Source organism: Equus asinus, chromosome 3 (genome assembly GCF_041296235.1).
Source record: "Equus asinus isolate D_3611 breed Donkey chromosome 3, EquAss-T2T_v2, whole genome shotgun sequence".
Lineage (NCBI taxonomy): Eukaryota > Metazoa > Chordata > Mammalia > Perissodactyla > Equidae > Equus > Equus asinus.
This window is the reverse complement of record NC_091792.1, coordinates 54391593-54411213: the sequence shown is the minus strand read 5'-3', so window position 1 is coordinate 54411213 and position 19621 is coordinate 54391593. Positions and strand designations below refer to the sequence as shown.

The 19621-nt window shown below is 37.2% G+C and overlaps 2 protein-coding genes across 18 annotated transcripts in view; one reads left to right on the top strand and one right to left on the bottom strand.

Annotated features, from left to right (window-relative positions):
- The window catches only part of PALLD (palladin, cytoskeletal associated protein), a 383115-nt gene that overhangs the window by 7630 nt on the left and 355864 nt on the right, over positions 1-19621 (bottom strand). For all 12 annotated transcript variants that reach the window (XM_070505038.1, XM_070505037.1, XM_070505039.1 and 9 more), the window contains 4 exons: positions 18490-18711; positions 13926-14075; positions 4646-4740; positions 2565-2697 (listed from right to left, as the gene is read on the bottom strand). In XM_070505038.1, the coding sequence (XP_070361139.1) occupies positions 2565-2697; positions 4646-4740; positions 13926-14075; positions 18490-18711 (600 nt within the window). The remainder of the gene's footprint in view (positions 1-2564; positions 2698-4645; positions 4741-13925; positions 14076-18489; positions 18712-19621) is intronic.
- The window catches only part of CBR4 (carbonyl reductase 4), an 83108-nt gene that overhangs the window by 54891 nt on the left and 8596 nt on the right, over positions 1-19621 (top strand). Inside the window, exons 5-6 of one of the 6 annotated variants that reach the window (XM_044766978.2) lie at positions 8043-8158; positions 16901-16915. The exons of 2 other annotated variants lie outside the window; for them this stretch is intronic. In XM_044766978.2, coding sequence (XP_044622913.1) covers positions 8043-8128 — 86 coding nt within the window. In that variant the 3' untranslated portion in view covers positions 8129-8158; positions 16901-16915. Of the gene's footprint in view, positions 1-8042; positions 8160-13549; positions 13806-16900; positions 17072-19621 lie in introns of those variants that run through there. 3 more of the 6 variants (XM_044766974.2, XM_044766977.2, XM_070505049.1) reach the window with 3 other exon arrangements.

The window sequence follows — 19621 nt, the reverse complement described above, 5'->3', positions numbered from 1 at the left end:
AGTACAAGAGATGGTTTTTAGTATCAACTCATGTTACTTCTCCTCCTTAAAACCTTTCAATGGCTTCCTAAGCACTCACAGGTCACTTCTAAACATTTCTTATAGAGCAACATAGAGAAAAGTGAAATGAGGATTAAAAAATTTCTGTCCTTGTTTTACTTCACCCAAGGTTATTAAGATTACTATGATGATGTCAGCACAGGGCTCTGAGCTCTCTGGAAAAAAGACATCCAACCGTAATAACAATGACAAATACTCAGCTGGCATTTGTACACTATAAAGCGTCCCACTGAGGAGCTGCCATAGCTACGGAGACATTAGTTAATGCACCCATCAGCACATAGGGCTATTATTATTTTATAATCCTTGAAACTAAGTAACAAAAGCAACATAAAATTACCCAGAAAGCCGTCTCAACAAATTAGCATCACAATGGAAGCATCATAAAATCTTGAGACCATGACAGTTGTGTTGACCAGAGATCAGATAAAAGTGCATTTAATTGCTAATAACACATTGTGCTGTGAAGGGTAGGGATGGCTGCCATCTGTCAGCTCTTTACAGTTTTGCCTTTGATTTTGAATGGGGAGAAAAGCACCATTAAGGAAGGTCTTTTTACCCCCACCCCAAATTTACCAGTGGGAAATTACATATAAAAAGATGTCATTCAGCTTGTAAAACAATTCTTTTGAAGAACCAGCTCTGCCAAAATCAGCTAAGAGAACTCACAAATTCCATTCCTGCTGCGTGTACCTAGCCAATGGACAGAGTTATTCACATTAAGGCACAGGGAAAACGCCCGGTTCTTCTACCCCTCTTCTAACCCCAGACCTCCCTGTTGTGTAAGTAAAGAAAGCCTGATCTCAGGAATTTAAGGTCATTGTAAGCAGGTCTTAATTTGAACTGATCCATGCTTTTGGTTGACATGGAAAAGGGAGGCGGGAGAGGAGCATACTTGTTACTAGAGGAGTGGGATTACTTATTTTCCCTTATGACTCAGTACCAAGTCAAGGGTAGTCAGTGTCTAGGAATGTACCTAAAGGGTTAAAAACGGGAGTGCTTTCTGGGGAAAAACCTAGCTGTTGCTTTAGTGATTGGCTTATTTTCATGATTCTTTTCCCTCTTAAAGCTTAAATACACTAATAATTTTGTTCCCCTGAATTGGGTCACACTCCATCTGTGAACAGATGACAAGATTTTCCACAACATTTTATTTATCCAGGTCAGATCATAATAATGAAATCAAGAGCAGAGATAACATTTTGTTTCCAATATTCTTTTTTAAAGACAGGCATTTCAAGGACAGTTATGTCATTGTGCACTGAAATAAAATACCATGATTTCTTTCTTAAATATGATTAAAAGTAAAGCTAATAGTATGGTGAATTTCTATGTATCTATCATCTAGATTCACTATCTTCTATAACTTATACTTTAAGGCAGATCCCAGACTTATGTAATTCTACTCCTCTGTAGCTCATATCATGCTAAAAAATATAGGTTTTTCTTACAAATAGAACATTCTTTTTACACATAAATTAATAATAATCCCTTAGTATCATCTAATAATCTGTCTAAAATAAAATTTCCCGTTAACTCAAATCTCATTTTGCAGGTGGTCTGTATGAATTGTTAGTTATAGACCAAAAATAAACACACATAATATAAATATACACACACTGAAACTCAGTTTGTGTGTTCATACTGTAAAAAGAATTATGCAGGAAAATAAAATACTTTTGTTAAGAATACATTTGTTTTTATACATTTCTACAAGCCTAGATTTCCTTTTTGAAAAAATAAAGCCCAAATCCTCTAAGCACCTTATTTGTGTTCTGCAAGCCCAGAGAGAACCAGCAGAGGGAGCCCAAATAATTCTTAAAAACCTTATCCATATTTAAGAGCTAAATTTTAAATTTAAGATCAATAAATAATGGGGCAAAAACCCCCAAAACTATCCAAAAAATTTCAGAACAGTGGTTCTTAAAAATTTTTGGCCTTGAGCTCCTTTGAGAAATTGATGAAAGCTGTATCACACACACAATTTCATGTGCAATTTCAGTTCATCCACCTAATAAAACTGGCTTATGCACGGACCCTGGATAAGAAACCCTGCTGTAAAATGCATGAAAGAAGGATGCCACCCTAACTTCTCTGAGAAAGATAAAATAGGAGGAATAAAAATCAAAGTAGATATATGGTACAAAATCTGAATGAATCAAGAATGAAGATCAACTAATTAATGATTAGGACATATGACAGATTCAGTACATTATTACTTCAATACAATGGAAAACTTAAAGGGATAAAACTGCCCAGTGACTTCTAGACTACAATATCTAGAGTTCTAAATAAAGAACATATTTAATAAAATTTTTAAGTAAAGGAAAAGAATGATTTAAAACAGTATATAAACACCCAGTATATTTTACCTTTTTTTCTCTTAAGCTGGAAAACATTTTAAAGATGTATACTTTACATAATTTCCCCAAAAGGAACTAAAGAGAAATGGCAGTGAGGAGAAAAGGGAGCCAACAGATTTGCAGGCAATAAGAAACTCTTACTTTGCAATCCATCCTGCAGAGTTTTCCTTCTTGAACAGTCAGATCGCCAGGAGCCTGCAAGAAGTGAGGTCTGAAGAAGCGCTCCTGAATTGGTTCATTTTCATCTCCACTGTCCCTTGATCTAGAACGAGGCCTTAGAACAAGATAGATAATAGATAGAAAGAAAGATAGTAGTTATTTCCAGGATCTTAGTCATCTGTTTTTTAATAATACATGGGGTAATAATAGAATTCCCTTACCTGCTTCCTACCTTCAAGATTTACACATGACAAAGTCAGAAAAGCAAAATCTTGTTTCATTTCAAAGTTTATTATAAATTTAACAGTCTGCTAATTGCAGATCTTAAACAATTCTGCTGTCCTATTCCTTAAAGCTAGTATAAATCATAAAAGGTGTAAAAGGAAAAAATGGGGTATTCTACATTAACCTAGTTTTTCCTAAATAAATATTTTTAAAGCTTATGAGAAACAGCAGCAGCTGTTGCTCACTGCTCATTTATTTCCAAATCTTTTTCAACAGAAATTACTATAACTTTCACTGTGATTTTAAATATATGGGAAATTAAAAGTTCTTATTATTTTGTGAAAATTTAAGATCTTTCAAATCAAAATTCCTCTTCATATTAACCAGGAAAACGAATGTTTAGGTAGGTTTTCTTTTGCATCAGTTATCCATGTGCCTAAAGACAATATTTTTTTTGCTTTAAAATAAAATGGTTCAAATCTCCAAGATTTTGTGCATTTCTCTTGCTTTTCAATATGTTGCCAGAGGTACCTGCAAGGGCAATACAATTTAAAGTAATTGCAAGGAAGACTTAAGAAAAGAACAAGATGTTGAACACAAAATCTGTTAGTAATCACTAGAAGGTAAGTTTAAAAACATTTAACTAGGAAAAGTAAGGGTGGAACAAATGAAAGATTAGTATAATAGGCTAATAATTATCAGCTTTTTGTTATGGTTTACTCTTCTCCAAGTACAGATCTAATTTATGAGCAGAATGCTTTTCCAGGAGACACTGACACATGGGAAAGCTTAAATGTATTAAGACCTCAAGAAAAGCAGAAGAAAATAATGTAGGAGAATGGATATGCCATTAAATATGTTAGCAGCCATAGATACAGGCCTAGGATCCTGTGAACAGATAGTGCCACAAATCAGTTAGAATTAAATCTGCAGCTGCTTGGGTGCCAGAACTGTCTTCCGAATGTTGAACAAGGGCTATGTGGATCCAGTAATGTCAGGAGGTGTACACACACCATTGGTTTGCTGCTTCTCAGTTTTTCCTGCTTACCTTGCATGAGCCTATGTTAGCATGCATTCTCTCCACCAAAGGTGTTTGCACCTGTGGCCTGTAGTTTATAGTCAGGACTATTTGAGCATGCTCTGTCTCTAAAACGTCTAAATAGGAACCCAAGATGACAGGCTGGGTGACTTAGCATTTTCCTTTTTAAGTGCAGACATGTTACTAAGAAGTAATATGCTCTCCCTGTCCCTGCCTTCCGTTATTGTGTCAGCATCCTTGCATAAACTCGGGGCTACTAGGAACGGAAAGCACACTCTATTTAGCAGCTATTTGTTGAACATTTAAAATATGACAAATCTTACCTACGAGATTATGGTCTAAAATAAACTTTTGAACTAAGTGACTGAAAAATAAACATTAGCAAACTAGCTGATTTTAAGAAGTCTAGTGGCAGTAGCTTATAATGGTCAATCCCATAGCTGTTGATTAGAGCAGTTGGGTTTTGAACATTTACTTGTGTACCATTTACTAGCATTTCCATGTTAATGTGCCTACCTTTTAAAGGTGCTGAGTCTTGATTTCCTCATATATAAATTGGGCCCTTAGTTAACAGCTAGTGATGGTATGTCTGAACGGGCTTATACACGTTAGCAAATGTCTGTTCCCTTCCCCTTTCTGAGTTGCAGAGGAGCATAACAATCAAGGAGCCATACACTGTACAGACTTTAAGACTATATTCACATTCTGTCTTCCAACTATGCTATGATTCTAAGAGTGTTGAATTCATAGTAATAAATAAAGTAATAGTAACACCTATGGGAAGGAGTATCTGAAATACCTTCTGACATGAGGATGGCCTGAGGGAGAGCGGGGACTGCGACCTCTTTGGTTGACAGCCTGTACCATTAGCCGTCCAGTACAACTGATGCGGCCCTGTCAGAGACATCAGGAAAAGAAATTATTTGCTATGTTAAACAACTAACCATTAAGCACTATCACGTCTGTTGTCCTATTCCCTATAAGACATTATTTCTTAACAAATCAGTGTGCCTCAGGAAAACTGTATTTATTTAAAGAACTCAGGGGACAAGGTCTTTATCTGAACTGTTAAATAAGCTTTACTGTTTTATCTAGGATGGCATTTAAAATGACAACCCTCACTGAATTAATTGTAATCTGCTACGGTCTCCTTAACACATGAAGTTGAGTTGTAAAATATAGCAGGAGGACATTACTGTCTTGTGATAATTCCATTTCCTGGTCAAATATCTACTGGTTGTAGCTAATTCTGAAATCAAACTAGATGATTTTAGTTTTCTGTCAGATCTTTTTAATATATTTATTAAATGTTACTAGTATCCTTTCTGAAAACCACATATTACGAGATGCCAGCATGATAAAATGAGCATTACATAAGAAGTATGCATGGGGATGACAAGGAGAGCATAATGACTATAGGACACTATGTTCGCATGAAATGAACATATTTGAGATTTAAAAACCAGAAGCAGTTAAATACCTAAAATATGTGAGTCGTATGATAAGAACTATCTAATGAAAAGCTCTATTTTCTCTCTTAAATTTGTCGATTGAAAATCTGTTACATGCTGTCATAGGGATAAACAAAAGTAATACTTAGAGGAGCCAGATGACACGAATAAATGACACATTGTTACTCTGGCTTTTTGTTTTAGCCCCCTCTCTTTAATTTTTTTCCTTCACTATTACTAGCAGAGTAGCAAAAGAGAAGATTTTATCCCCCACTTTCTGCTCTCATCCCCCAGGAGAATGAGCAGATGTACTTCTAAATTCTGACGATGGCCAAAAAAAAATGAAACAACAAGAGAGGAAAAATGAGAAGCAGATTTATTCTTAATGATTAAAGATAGTGAATTCTAGTTCAAGGTTGACAAGCAGCCCTCATGTGCACTTACAGTCAAAATAAAATTTACCACTGACTCCCATTTTCATTCCAGGTTGCCAATATAGACAGGTAACAGAAGCAGAGGTGTTCTGTTTGTTTTGAAGAACTGCTTTCTGAGTTCCAACTGAGAATGGACTGGGGTGAGGGAGAGGACACTGGTGGAGGGAATATAGAGAAAAAAAACCCCAGCAGGATTCAGTGTAGGGCAGGAATTCAGTCAGTGGGGCTCTCCAGGTCTCCCTAAAGCCTGGAACTCTGTAGGACCATAATCACCCAGAAAAGAGAATGCAGATAGTATGTAATACAGACAGGAAGAGTTAGGAATTACCAAATAGAAAGAGGTAGTAGTAAAGAAACACACTCAAGGAGTCTTATACCATCAGATGTATAACTTCCTCTAGCAGTCACAATATTTGCTATCGAGGTCACAGTTAAAACACTGCCTTTCCTGAAAATTCCCAAGGACATGAAGTATAACATTATGAAGGGGAATTATTTCTAACTTAGATTAATTGTATCTAAAAGTTCAGGTCACATGATATAAGTTCTCTCATGCTGAGCTCTTGGCAAACACTTAGGATTCCCCAAGCTAGCTTGAAATCTGAAAATTTCATTTACTGCTTCCACCCAATCTATCCCTGCTGTAGAAATCAAGATGTGACTTGCTTAGAAGACCCCCATTATAAATTATCCAACTGATGCATCCCAGTAGAGGCTTTAACATAAGAACATGTAAGATCCATGATTGTTTTTGGAGCTTGAGGGCAAGGTAGTCTATGTTTTGTTTGACACAAATAGCTTCAACTGTACTGATAATGGGATATGGTTTCCTGACTATTTGCTTTGCTGCTTCAACAAATAATTTGAATTTGGACAGACTAAAATAGATTTGTATAATTTGGATAGATTTTTCCTTGTAGTATAAAACCCAGAGGGTCCACAAGGGAAGTTAATATTAACTAATCATTTATGTAGTTAGAAAGAGATATGTTAAATTCAACCTTCAACCTTGAATTTGGGGAAGCAGATACTGGTTGCTTAAAAAAAATTTCTCTAAACTGGATTTGAGTTTTAACTTTCCTAAAACTTTGGGCAAATCACTGAATTTGTTCAAGCCTTTGTTTCTTCTGTAAAAACTGGGGCACTATATCCATCTCACAAGGATGTTATGAAGATTAAATGATATAACCTTAGATGATCTTCTAAATATCAAATAGTACTTGTCATAAATTATCATTAGTAAATTCATCATTGCTAGTATTGTGTTACTGTGGGTCTGAGACATTATATACGCATAGACATGCATCAAGATGATTTTTAGGGGTCCAAGTGGCTTGGCTGACTTCAGTAAAATTTCCCAAGGGGATAATACTTTGCTTGAGGTATGCTCTTACCTCCTTGTTTTTTTTGGTGAGGAAGATTGGCCCTGAGCTAACATCTATGCCAATCTTCCTCTATTTTGTATGTGGGACGCTGCCACAGCATGACTTGATGAGTGGTGCATAGGTCCACGCCCGGGATCCTAACTGGCAAACCCCAGACCACCAAAGCGGAAAGCATGGCCTTAACCACTACACCACTGGGCTGGCCCCTCATACCTCCTTTCTTTCTTCTTCTTTTTTTAAAGATTGGCACCTGAGCTAACAACTGTTGCCAATCTTCTTTTTTTTTTTTTCTGCTTTTTCTCCCCAAATCCCCCCAGTATATAGTTGTATATTTTAGTTGTGGGTCCTTCTAGTTGTGGCATGTGGGACGCTGCCTCAATGTGGCCTGACGAGTGGTGCCTGACGGGTGGATCCGAACCAGTGAACCAGTAGAACTCGCGAACTTAACCACTCGGCCACGGGGCCGGCCCATACCTCCTTTCTTGATTCCTTCAAATACCTCTTTTAACCAATGCTCCTGCCCCTCAATGCTCCTAATATTGGGAGGAGCCCCAGACACCTTTGTATGACACTCCTTAGCTCTGGAGTCAGTCTGTTTGTAAACCAGTTCTTTCCCTTACAGCTGAGTGACTTGAGGCAAGTAACATAACTCCTAAATAAAAGTTTCTTCCTCTGTAAAATAGGGTCATATAGTTAATCCTGCATGGGTTCTTATGGAGATTAAATGAGTTAAAAGGTGTAAAGTACTTGGTGTTGTGTTTTGCACACAGTAAATGCTCAAAATGTTAAATGATTATAGCACGGAATATGGGTATAATATAATAACAACCAGATGAATATGAAGCATCCCTTAGAATTGTTTTGTTAAACACTATTTTTTTTCATATGTAATGGCATTTATTTTTCTTTTCTTTTTTTGTTATTAGGATATAATTCACTCCAAAAGAAAAACGAAATACTCTTGGCACAGGAAGCAGAATATGTGGAGAGTAGATCAACCTTTCTAACTTAGGCGAGTGCAGGAAAGGTGCCAAGCACACAGGTATATTCAATGTGTGTGTTTGTGCGATGGCTGCATTTGAGGTATAAGATGAAAGATGTTCTACTCAACTCTAACCATTTGACTATGCTTAGGATAAACCCTACCTCCCTCTCCCCGCTCCAAAAATAGGGTAAACAGGTTGGTGTACTACTCTGTAAAGACTACACATTTCTACAACATTCTCAAGATTTTTACTGCTACTGCTTAGAACCATATGCACAATTATCACCACAGAATATTTCCTTAACTTCTGAAATTTCGGAAAGAGGAATATGTTACCATTTTTCACCTTTTTACTCCTACATCATCCTTTACTTCTGAACATAAAGGAGAAAGGCATGGTCTGCAGGAGGAAGAAGTATCAGTTTCATAATATAGTGTTATTGGCTAAATATATTACTAATCAATAAATGACGAGAAGCACTTAGCATCCACACTAACAAGTTGTAGAATTTTGACATTTTTGTTTGAAAAAAAAAAATCCAGATTTCAGTGAAGCATTTTTGAAAAGATGCCTCCAACGTGTACAACTGAAAGTTTAGGTTTTTAAGTCTAAATGTCTTATTTATGAGGAAAATCATACAAAATGAGCATTAAATAATTTTAATCATACTAACGTGCCAGTTAACCCTAATAATCATCATAATTAGTAGGCTCTGATGCACATGAATGCTGCTGTTGTATTTGCTTTTATCTTTCTCTTTTCTATCTGCTTTATTATTAACACATGAAGTAACAATGTAAGTGAATGTTTAAAGTGAAGTTTGAAATGAGCCAGGAAACCTTATAATGCTAAAACAAAACACAATCAAGAAACCAACTTTTTAAATTTAACTCAGCTGTGTGTTATTTTTCTATTCCAAACAAGTCCACAGAGTTTAAAGCTATATAGCACAAGTAATAAGTTTGAATTCTTAAAGCGATTCTGTATTAAACATCCAGCTTGTAAAGATTATTTGATGCCTCATGAAAGGCCAATTATTTATAGAATATGGAAGTAACATTTATATTTCCTAGCGTATGAAATTGAACTTGTGGCACACAGGTCTTTGTGAAAGCTTGCCACTTGTATACATAATACAATTTAAGGAAACATCAAACTGCAAAGCAGCCATTCCAAAATCCAAGCGCAGTACAGCGTAGCCTAGCAACACAACAAAACAGAGTAAAACATTCGTGTTTAGATTCAGTTGTGTCTTAAAGATAGGATTAGAGTCTAAAATAAACTATATTTGTGATCCTCATTTTGGCATTCTGTTTGGTGTAACCCTGCACCATCACTCATTATTTCACTAAACTATGTGATTGCTTTGGTCTCTCACGAGCTGCCCGAGCGGCACACGCTGAGCATGATAACGCAGTCCGGCGCAGGTTTAGGGCCCTGTGTTCTACCCGAAGTGGAATTTGGGTGCAGTCAACAATATCCCACGTGTTTCTTATTCCCAAAAGATTAACCCAGGTGGAAAAATATTCTATAAAATATTCTGCTGAACTTGAGTATTTTCCTCTTTCCTTGGTTCTCACCCTTTCTCTTGGCTGCTTTCTGTAATTATTTTCCACTGCTCAGGAAAGCTCTGCCGTCTGTGTTTCATTACTGAACTAGTTTTTCCACTCCAGCCTTTCCTCTTTCCCTTGGTCATTTCGCATCATGTAGGCTACAAGTACCAGAAAAAAAATGGATGGAGTTGTCTCCCTTTCAAACCCAAATACTTTTAAAATGTGAAAAAAATGTAAGGTAACCACAGGGCATCAAGGACGTGTGGAGTCAATTTTGGTTCACTGTTGACTACATGTTATGCTTTTGGGATTAATTATGTCTTGAAAAATTTGGCTTTCACTTTTGGAATTTTTTTATGAGCCTACTCATGTCGTGCTTCTTTTAAATCATGTTTTAATTCACACATTACAAGAATGGCAAAATACTTTAATATACAATAAAGGATATTGTAAAGTTGGGATTATGGGAGTGTTAAGCATTTCTTTTATGGTTTTCCTACAGCAACAAATGATAACCTATGCCAAGGGTTAGGTAGATAAATGGCCTGCCACTCGTCATGGTTTAAATACCACTTTGTTTTTCTAATGGGTAGTTAAGTTCATTCCAATTTTTAGGTGATGACTCACAAAACCTGGTGTAGTTGGACATACCTGCTACTGAAGACCCCAGTGTAAAAAGGAGTTTTACTCTTAAATTAAAATCAACCAGGCAGCATGCTCAGAAACTTGGAACAGCAACTACTACCAAGTGCCGTAAATATCAAAATTCTCTCACAAGTTCAATTTGAGACCTAGATGCCCACTTTTAGGATTTCCTCAGATTCTCTTTCACCTCTCTGCAGGCCTTTGGTCATTTAGGTAGAAAAAAGAGACTTTCAGTCCCACTCTCTTTCTTTTTTTTTTTTTTTAAAGATTTTATTTTTTCCTTTTTCTCCCCAAAGCTCCCCCGGTACATAGTTGTGTATTCTTCGTTGTGGGTTCTTCTAGTTGTGGCATGTGGGACGCTGCCTCAGCGTGGTCTGATGAGCAGTGCCATGTCCGCGCCCAGGATTCGAACTAACGAAACACTGGGCTGCCTGCAGTGGAGCGCGCGAACTTAACCGCTCGGCCACGGGGCCAGCCCCGCCACTCTCTTTCTTTAACAAGAATATTGGGTGGATCCTAACCTTGAGAGTCAGCTGGAATTCTAGGTATCGGGAACTGCTCTGGTTACTGGGACCTCTGGGTTCTTTGAATCTTTTGCTTCCTCTGATAGACCCAGAGCAGTCATATGACTGTTTGCTTTAACGAGAGGTGGGATGGGACATTCTGTTAGAAGGGCTAGGCTCTTGGCTACCTGACGGAAACTGGTCCACTTCTCATTTCTTTGTCTTCTCTTCAAAGGGCAGAGGCAAAGAACCAGAAAGAGTTAACCATGGGCCTAGCCTTGGATTTGGTGAAGCAGCAGAATTCACTGGGGCCTGGAATGAGGGCAGTGACTGCTCCCTTTCGGGTCTTCTCTTGGCCCTGAGTGCACTGGGAGCAGAGCAGCTTCCCAGCTTCATGTGTGGCTCGTGTCAGCTGTGCTGTGGGTGTGGCCTGTTCTCTACTTCACAGCTCCCTCCACCCAAGCCCACAGCTGTGGCAGTTGTGGCATGGCCACATCTGCTGCCTAACTCCTTTCCCATGGGGGTGGTAAAAAGGAAAAGCCAGGAGGTCAGAAGACCACACAGCAGCAACGTGTTGGGTAGAAATTCTATCCCAAACTGACTTGCTAACTCTCTAACAGTACTGTGGGAGCGGAATACCTAGAAACAGACCTGAGCCTTTCCATCCCGATTCCACAGGCTTCTGCCAACTCTTTGGGCTGCTGCTCTAAGACAGGATTATTAGCGTCTTTGAATTAATAATAATTACCAGCATTTATTAAAAGCATATTATATGCCAGGCAAACTGAGTGCTTCACATGCATTATTTAAATCCATATTGTTGTTCTCATTTCATAGAAGAGGAAAGAGGCACAGAGAGGTTAAGTGACTTGCTAAAGATAAGATAGGTCGTGAGTGGCAGAGCCAGAACTCCAACTCAGAACTGCCTGATGCCAAAGTTCATGCTCTTCACCCCTGAACTTAACCATCTAGGCTTCTCAGCGTCAGTATTGCTCTACGGTTCTGGTCTGTCTTTGCTCTGTCATTTCTTTCTTTTGATTTCTTTCCCTTCCTCCTTTGCTAAGTTTACAAGGGGGATCTTCGGCAGCCTGCCTTTGTCTAATGACTTCATCATCGTTTGTCAATAGTTTAAATGCTCAGAGACTCCTAACCCCTGAGGCTGGCTAGGTGTCTTCAACTCTCCACACCGCCACTGGCCATGAGCAGTAAGTCCTTCCCCATTTAGAACTTTTCCACATGGAAAAACACATTAGTATAATTTGAAGAAGATGAAAGCAAACTCATAATTGCAGTTTCACATTTATTTTCTTTTGTTGTATAAAACTGCTTACTCCAATAACAGTTCAAAACATTCGCTAGGAAAAATGCCTCAAAATTAACAGCAGGATCCTGGTACTGGTGAGGGCTTAAGGAACACGGTTAATTTTGTCTCCATAATCTATCCCAGCCTTTCTAGGGGAAAGAGGAATAATTTGGGATTTTGTTGAGTTCTCCATTTCTTTTTTTTTAGGAAGATCAGCCCTGAGCTAACGCTCACCACCAATCCTCCTCTTTTTGCTAAGGAAGATTGGCCATGAGGTAACATCTGTGCCAATCTTCCTCTATTTTTTTTCATAGGTGGATGCCTGCTACAGCATGGCTCGGTAAGTGGTAGGTAGGTATAGGTCCACACCTGGGATCTGAACCAGCGAACCCTGGACCATGGAAAAAGAGAGCATGAACTTAACCACTATGCCACCAGGCTGGTCCCTCCACTATTTTTTTAATAGGCAGAAAACTGAAAATTGAAATTTATTAATGACAGTCAAGGAAACAGTGAGAATACAGTAAGAAAAAAAGCTAGTTCCACTTTTGTTCCTTCAAGTATACCAAACATGAACACAAGTAAGCATTAAAATATAACTTTTTAGTAAAGGCTGTGATTTTGACTATTTTTCAAGGTGATGGTCATGCATTCATTGATTGAAAAATTGGAACCTCGAGAAAGTGCATTAATACAGAAACTGTTCATTGACAATGAAGAGTTTGCTGTGCTTTAACACAACTTGATTTGTGGATAATCTGTGTTTCATTCTAATCTTAGTATTATTGCAGAAATATATTTTTACATGAAAATGTAATATTAGAATAGGATAAACATTGTACAAACTTGTAAAAGTTTATAAGCTTTGCTACAATTATTTGTATCATTTTCTAACACAATATTTCCTTCAAAATAAATAATGAAATACAGGATGATATAAATAGATCAGAGATTTTAAAAAGATGACTTCTGGACTGTTAATTTTAGCTTCCTTTTCTTTTAAAAGAGCATGTTATTTACATGACTTCTGTAGACTTTGTAAAATTATACTGTCACACATCAAGCTCTTAAGGTACAAAATCACTTCCTTTTTGTGTGTGTCCTTCATACCCAGCATAGTGCCTAAAATGTACAAGATACTCAATAAAAAAGAATTTGTAGGCTTGAACTGGGAACATAATATCCAGTAGCTGCTTATTAAATTCTAAGTAGTCAATTGATTTTTTGACCCTCAAAATCTAAGAGAAAACATTTGGATGGAAACAAACAAAAAATCCTGAACGCATAGGCACTATCAAAATTTGTCTATGCTTATACACTTCTTAAATTCCATTGAATTAAGTAAGTGTGCATCTATTTATTTTAAATATTCTACTTTTTTGAGTTTTTCTACTACAGCATATACATGCTACTCACTATGCCTTTCTCCTTTTTTTTTCATAGAACTTAATCCTATCAGAAACAATATTATTTGTGTATTTGTTTACTGGCTTATTTTCTGTCTCAAGACTTTGTCCGGTTTACCACTGGAACCCCATCACCCTCATAAGAGGAGTACATACTAAGCCCTCAATATTTGTGGAAGGAATGCACATCTTCACCAGAATTATTCACGAAGAAGCAGACCTGATGGAATAAATAAGTACTCAGGAAACAAAGAAGTTTTCTATCCTCTGAAAGCAAGATGGATGTAGAATTTGGGAAAATAGTTTCAAGTCAAAGAAGAATTCTACCTTTTAATTAAATAGTTCCTCTGTCCAAATAAATGCCCATAAGCACTATACACACAACTGAAGCCAGACCCCACACCCTTCTTTACCTGAGGGTTTGCAGCCATGATGGTGTAATTCCCGTCATCGTCTAGGGTGGAGGCTGTGGTATGGAGAGAGCAGGTCCCGTCAAGATCTCTTTGAATGGTGTAGTGATCATTCTTTGGAGAGATCTGCTTTCCATCTTTAAACCAATAGATCTGTGAAAGGAAACAAAGATGAAAGATTAAGGATGTATGTAGTCCTACTCTATTTGGGGGACCAATAATAGTGACACTGTGGTCCACAGAGCTGATCTGAGTTTTCACATTAAAATGTTAAACACAACACCTGAATAGGAAATTGACTTTTAAGTGAAAAAAGTAAGTAACAATTGTATTTGAGTTCTTAATAATTATATATCCTCTTTTTATTTTTAAAATATGTATATGAGTAGGTATTTACATTCATGTATTATTTATATGGAGGGATTTATATAGAATGTTGATTATTTCTCAGGTGGCATTACAGGCGTTTTTCTTTTTGCTTCTTTTTATTTTCAAATGTACTGGCAATTAAAATGTATTACTTATAAGTAAGGGTAAAAAGGTTATTTTAGAGAACAAAAACAGACCCCAAACTCTGATCATTCTACTGAATGTGTTAGACAAACAAAGGAGCATGGTGAGGAGGGAAGCAGCAGTTAAGGGAGGGTGGTGGGTGGACCTCTGCTGCTTTCATTCTGGGCCAAGGAGCAGAGGATCAAAGGGTGGAAGTCTGTCGGCTCTCCTCACTATGTTAAAGAAAATGCAGTGGCATTTAAACATCTAATAATTTTCAAATAATACTTTAACTTGGGTTGATAGAAAATTAAATGTGAAGAATAAAGTAAAAATAAACCTTGACTAAATAAAAATTTTTAAACTTGTCAAACTACCTCTTCTATAGGTCCTCTTTCCTTCTCTCACCTTTAAACAAAATCACTTGTCCATGGATCTCTGATGAATTAGTTATTATTTTTGATTTTGTTTATGAACTACATAGTTGAAAGATGGGGCCATCACTCACGATGAATCACAGTGCTAGCAGCCCTAACATGAATGAGATGCTGAATTACTGCCTGCAGCAACCCACCTCCAGGCTTACTGTTAGGGAAGAAAATGAATCCCCCATTTTTAAGTCAGAGCAAGTTCTTTGTTGTCAGTTTTGTTCCTTGCAGCCAAAAGCATTCCTAACTGATTCCTAACAGAAGAAATCTACTTATTAAAATGAACTTCTTCTTTAATGTAAATCAATATGTAATTGAGACCACAACCGGCATTCAAATTCAACTCTCTGTCAAAGCCTTTGAATCTGAAAACAATCTTTTTGAAACTTCCATTTCTAAGACAGGAAAAGGCTAGAATCACATAGCACTAAATAAGTGCATGAAATATCAGGATCTGACTGCTGTAACTTTTCCAACCCGTTTTTCAGTTAGCTCTAAATTTACAGAAACTATGTTGTTAATCGCCAGAAGCTAAAAATTAATCAACTAGACTAATAATTTTCAGTTCTAAAAATTAAATTATATAAAACATGATACCTCATAATTATATACTCTTCTTTGATTTTTTTCTGATGGAACAAAGAAGCTATAATTAGTATACAATTTCTTCCTTTTGCATTCTTGCCACTACTCCAGTTCTTCAGAATTCTTTCCTTTAATCATATTTTTCACCTCCATTTATACTTGGAATACAACTTTCAAATGAGAATTAAGAAATAGTTCCACAATTTTGCCAAGACTGTTAGTGGAGAGGGAAGGGGAGGGTACAAGAAATGAAAACAGGGTGAATTAGAAATTCTTTTCAATCTTCTCAAGTCTCAATTAGGAGAAGCATGTCAAGAACAGAATAGGGAGGGGCTAGTCCTGTGGCTGAGTGGTTAAGTTCGTGCACTCTGCTTCAGCGGCCAGTTCTGATCCTGAGCACGGATCTAGCACCGCTCATCAAGCATGCTAATGTGGCATTCTACATAGCAGAACTAGAAGGACCTACAACGAGAATATACAACTATGTACTGGGGAGCTTTGGAGAGAAGAAAAAAAAAGTGGAAGACTGGCAACAGATGGTAGCTCAAGGCCAATCTTTAAAAATGAATAAATAAATAAATAAAAATTTTAAAAAGATATAAGCTAAAAAATGTATTTTAAAAAATATGATGAACATCCCATATTTCAGTAATCCCAATATAATTTATATAACATGCAGAAATAACAGTTCTTCAATAAACTGGAGAGGGAAGAAAAAGAATGGCAGTGAGGAGAGGAGGGAGGAAGGATGAAGGAAGAAAATCTAACAATAAAAAGTTCTTAAAAAATTAAGCCTCTTAAAGCTGTAAAACATTTAAAATTATACTAGATGGGGCTGGCCCCATGGCTGAGTGGTTAAGTTCGCGCGCTCTGCTGCCGCGGCCCAGGGTTTCGCCAGTTCAAATCCTGGATGCAGACATGGCACCGCTCATCAAGCCATGCTGAGGCGGCATCCCACATGCCACAACTAGAAGGACCCACAACTAAGAACATACAACTATGTACCGGGGGGCTTTGGGGAGAAAAAGGAAAAAGTAAAATCTTTAAAAAAAAATAAAATTATACTAGGAAAAGCACAATTAAGTTAAAAACAAGAGCCCTTCTTTCAAATGGACATAATGTTCTTTGAGAACAGGAATCAGTGATCTTAGAACTTGATCCATGATCGTAAGCCTTGCATAAGTTTTAAAAACAATGTGGGATCTCTTTGTGAATATTTTGGAAGTTCAAGGTATAATTTCTTGCTGAGTTTCATTAATAAGCTGCAAATTTATTTTTAATACATGCATTTGATATCATGTTTGTGAATACACAGCAGTTATCCAAATCGTGCCAAGAATATGGTAAAGAAGTTTCTCTAACAAGCGTTCGGTATTTTAAAAGTCTCACTTTATGAGAAGGTGTACATGGGTTTGAAAATGTAAGGCTCTTTTCTTTGTTCTAGCTTTCTCTAACTATAGGACTGGAATTCAGTTGTAGGGAAAGAATTGACGGGAGAACGTCCCTTACTGTGGAGACAGAGCAATGCTGGAGCAATGGAGGGTGAACTGGAAGAGCCTCAGTGCTGCTCCAGCACCTTCCCTCCTTCTACTCTACTCGTTCCCATTTCAGCTCTTTCGCACCACAGTTAAGCTTTTAATTTCAGTGAGTATATATTCATTTCATTTTTCGTTTCTCTATTTCATTTCTATGAGTATATTTTTCATTTCATTTCTTACTTTACAAATCTGCCTTGTCTTTGGTACTGTCCTGTTCTTTCATTAAAGTTTCTATTCCTTTTAAAATTGTTTCAATCATTTTAAAAATAGTTATTTTATAGTCTCCTTACGATTGTTAAATATTGTACCTTACTTGGGCTTCTATTTTCCTGTTTTTTGTGCTATTGACTCTCCTCATTGTTTATTTCCTTATATGTTTGTAAGTTTTTATTGTGAACTCATTTTTCCTCTGTCCTCCCTGTAGTTCTATAGCGCAATTTTTACTTCCTTCTGCCAGAAACCTAAGGATTTTAATCATCCTGGACTAAATTTCGTATGAATTTCTCAGGTTTTGGCTCCGTATCATGTGATACTGTAAATCTGGAGTTTAATTTCCAATGGATGCCTTTTTTATTCTTTTCTTCCAAGTTCTAGGGAAAAGTGTAATCCTGTTTATTGCTTTGCTTGGCTAGTGAGCTGTTATTCTAGTGTCCTTTTAAAGACAAGGCAACTCTTTATCCAGAATTACCATATGTCTAGGGAGAGGGCTCCCAGCTGGGTCAGCCTAGTCCTCTTGAGTGTCAGAAGTTCCTCTGATTTTCCTTTCTGAACAGGTTGGCCCCCTACCCCTCAACCCCCTTTATAAATATAGGAAGACTTGGTTTTGTAGGTTAAAGATCTGAAGTTTTTATAATTGGTGGTAAGCATTACTTCTCTGACTGGTACAGAGCATGAGGTTCCTGTTCAAGCCTACCCACTCATCAGCTCTCTGACCTTGGGAAAGTTAACGTCACTGAGCTGAGTTTAGTCATTTATTCATGTGGGAGTAACAATGATAACATCACATGAGTAAATGATGTAGGTCCATGAAAAGCTCCTTGTCAATTATTTTTATTTTTTTGCTGAGGAAGATTTGCCTTGAGCTAACATCTGTGCCAATCTTCCTCTATTTTGTATGTGGGTTGCCATCACAGCATGGCCACTGAGGAGTGGTGTAGGTCTATGCCCAGGAACTAAACCCAGGCCACCAAAGTGGAGTGTCAAACTTAACCAGTAGGCCATGGGGCTGGCCCCTCTTTGTCGATTATTTAACTGTTATTCTTCTATTCTATATTATTCAACTGTATTCTCTTCTACTCCATTCTATTCTACTGTATTCTATTCTATTTTGCAAACCCCAAGTCCACCCCCTTTCCACCCTTTTTGGTTTCTAATGCCTCCTAAAGATGACCCTGAACTTAGAGTACTTCAACACTTTACATCATGGGTATTATAAGGTAGTCTGTATCTCTTCCTCTTACCATATATGGAAGTAAACTCTTGCTCAGAGAATATAACTCTTAAAAAAACATGTTTTCAGCTCACCTTTGGCTTTGGATTCCCAGTCACTCTGCATGTGAAAGTTACAGGCATTCCCTCAAAGATCTTGTAATGTTTCAGCTTCATCTCAAAGAATGGTGCCATTCCGTTTTCCACAGGCACGTCCCCATACTGAACTTCATCACCTGATTCGTCCACAGGAGACCTTTCTAGCCTGTACTCGATTTCACTGATGAGTCTCTGTTCACAGCTGGAGACTTTATATTCCTACATTAAACAAGGGAAGGTCATGTTAGCAACCTCAGTCCCTTGTGGTACAATGTGTCTCATGAGTCTTATCCCTCTCTCCAGTAAGGCACTCAGAAGACTGTGATATTTCTACCTTAGAGCTTAAAAACATAGTCCGAGCCCAATTCAATTCCATATAAAACAAAAAACATCTGGAAGTAAGTATATATGATATTTCAAAATGTCTTCAAGTCCTATCATCCAAAAAAACCTATGAAGATGAATTTCTTTCTCTTTTCTCTTGGGGCGAGGGGGGGAGAAGAAAGAAAAAGGCAAAATATTCCTAAACTGTTCATAAAAAATAGAACACAATGGAACACTGATTGCTTTCTGTATGGTAAAAGCTGATGCAGGGTGGTGCATCTCTCTAGAAAGCTAATAGTGCATGTGGCAAGCAGCTGCAGTATTACACAGCATTTTATCAAATGAATAATGGAAAAAATAGCGCCCTGTTTTTTTTCACTCATAACAATTCTCAGCCACATAGCCTCTGGACTCCTCCTTAGTTCTGCAGGTATTAGGGACTATTCTCTACTCTCTTTAAAAGAAAAAGAGAATTGACAGTCCAGTTAAAATTTTGATTAAAAAAATAAAAGCAAAGAAGTCATCAACATCCTATAATTAAGGTGGATTTGGCAGTTCTCTTACTTACAAAGTACAATGAAGACAAGGCAGCCCATTATAAAATATTCTCTATTTAATATTAAATAAGAGATTGTTTGTTTTAACTAGGTTTTCTCTTACAGAAGTTATTCAGCCTTTGAAAAATAGGTCGTTGGCTTGAGGGAAGAAATACAACAGTATGTATAAAGCCGCAAAAAATACACAAGTTGTTTTGTTTTATCTAATTACTATCAAATTAATCAGTTTAAGAATTAGCACTTTTTCC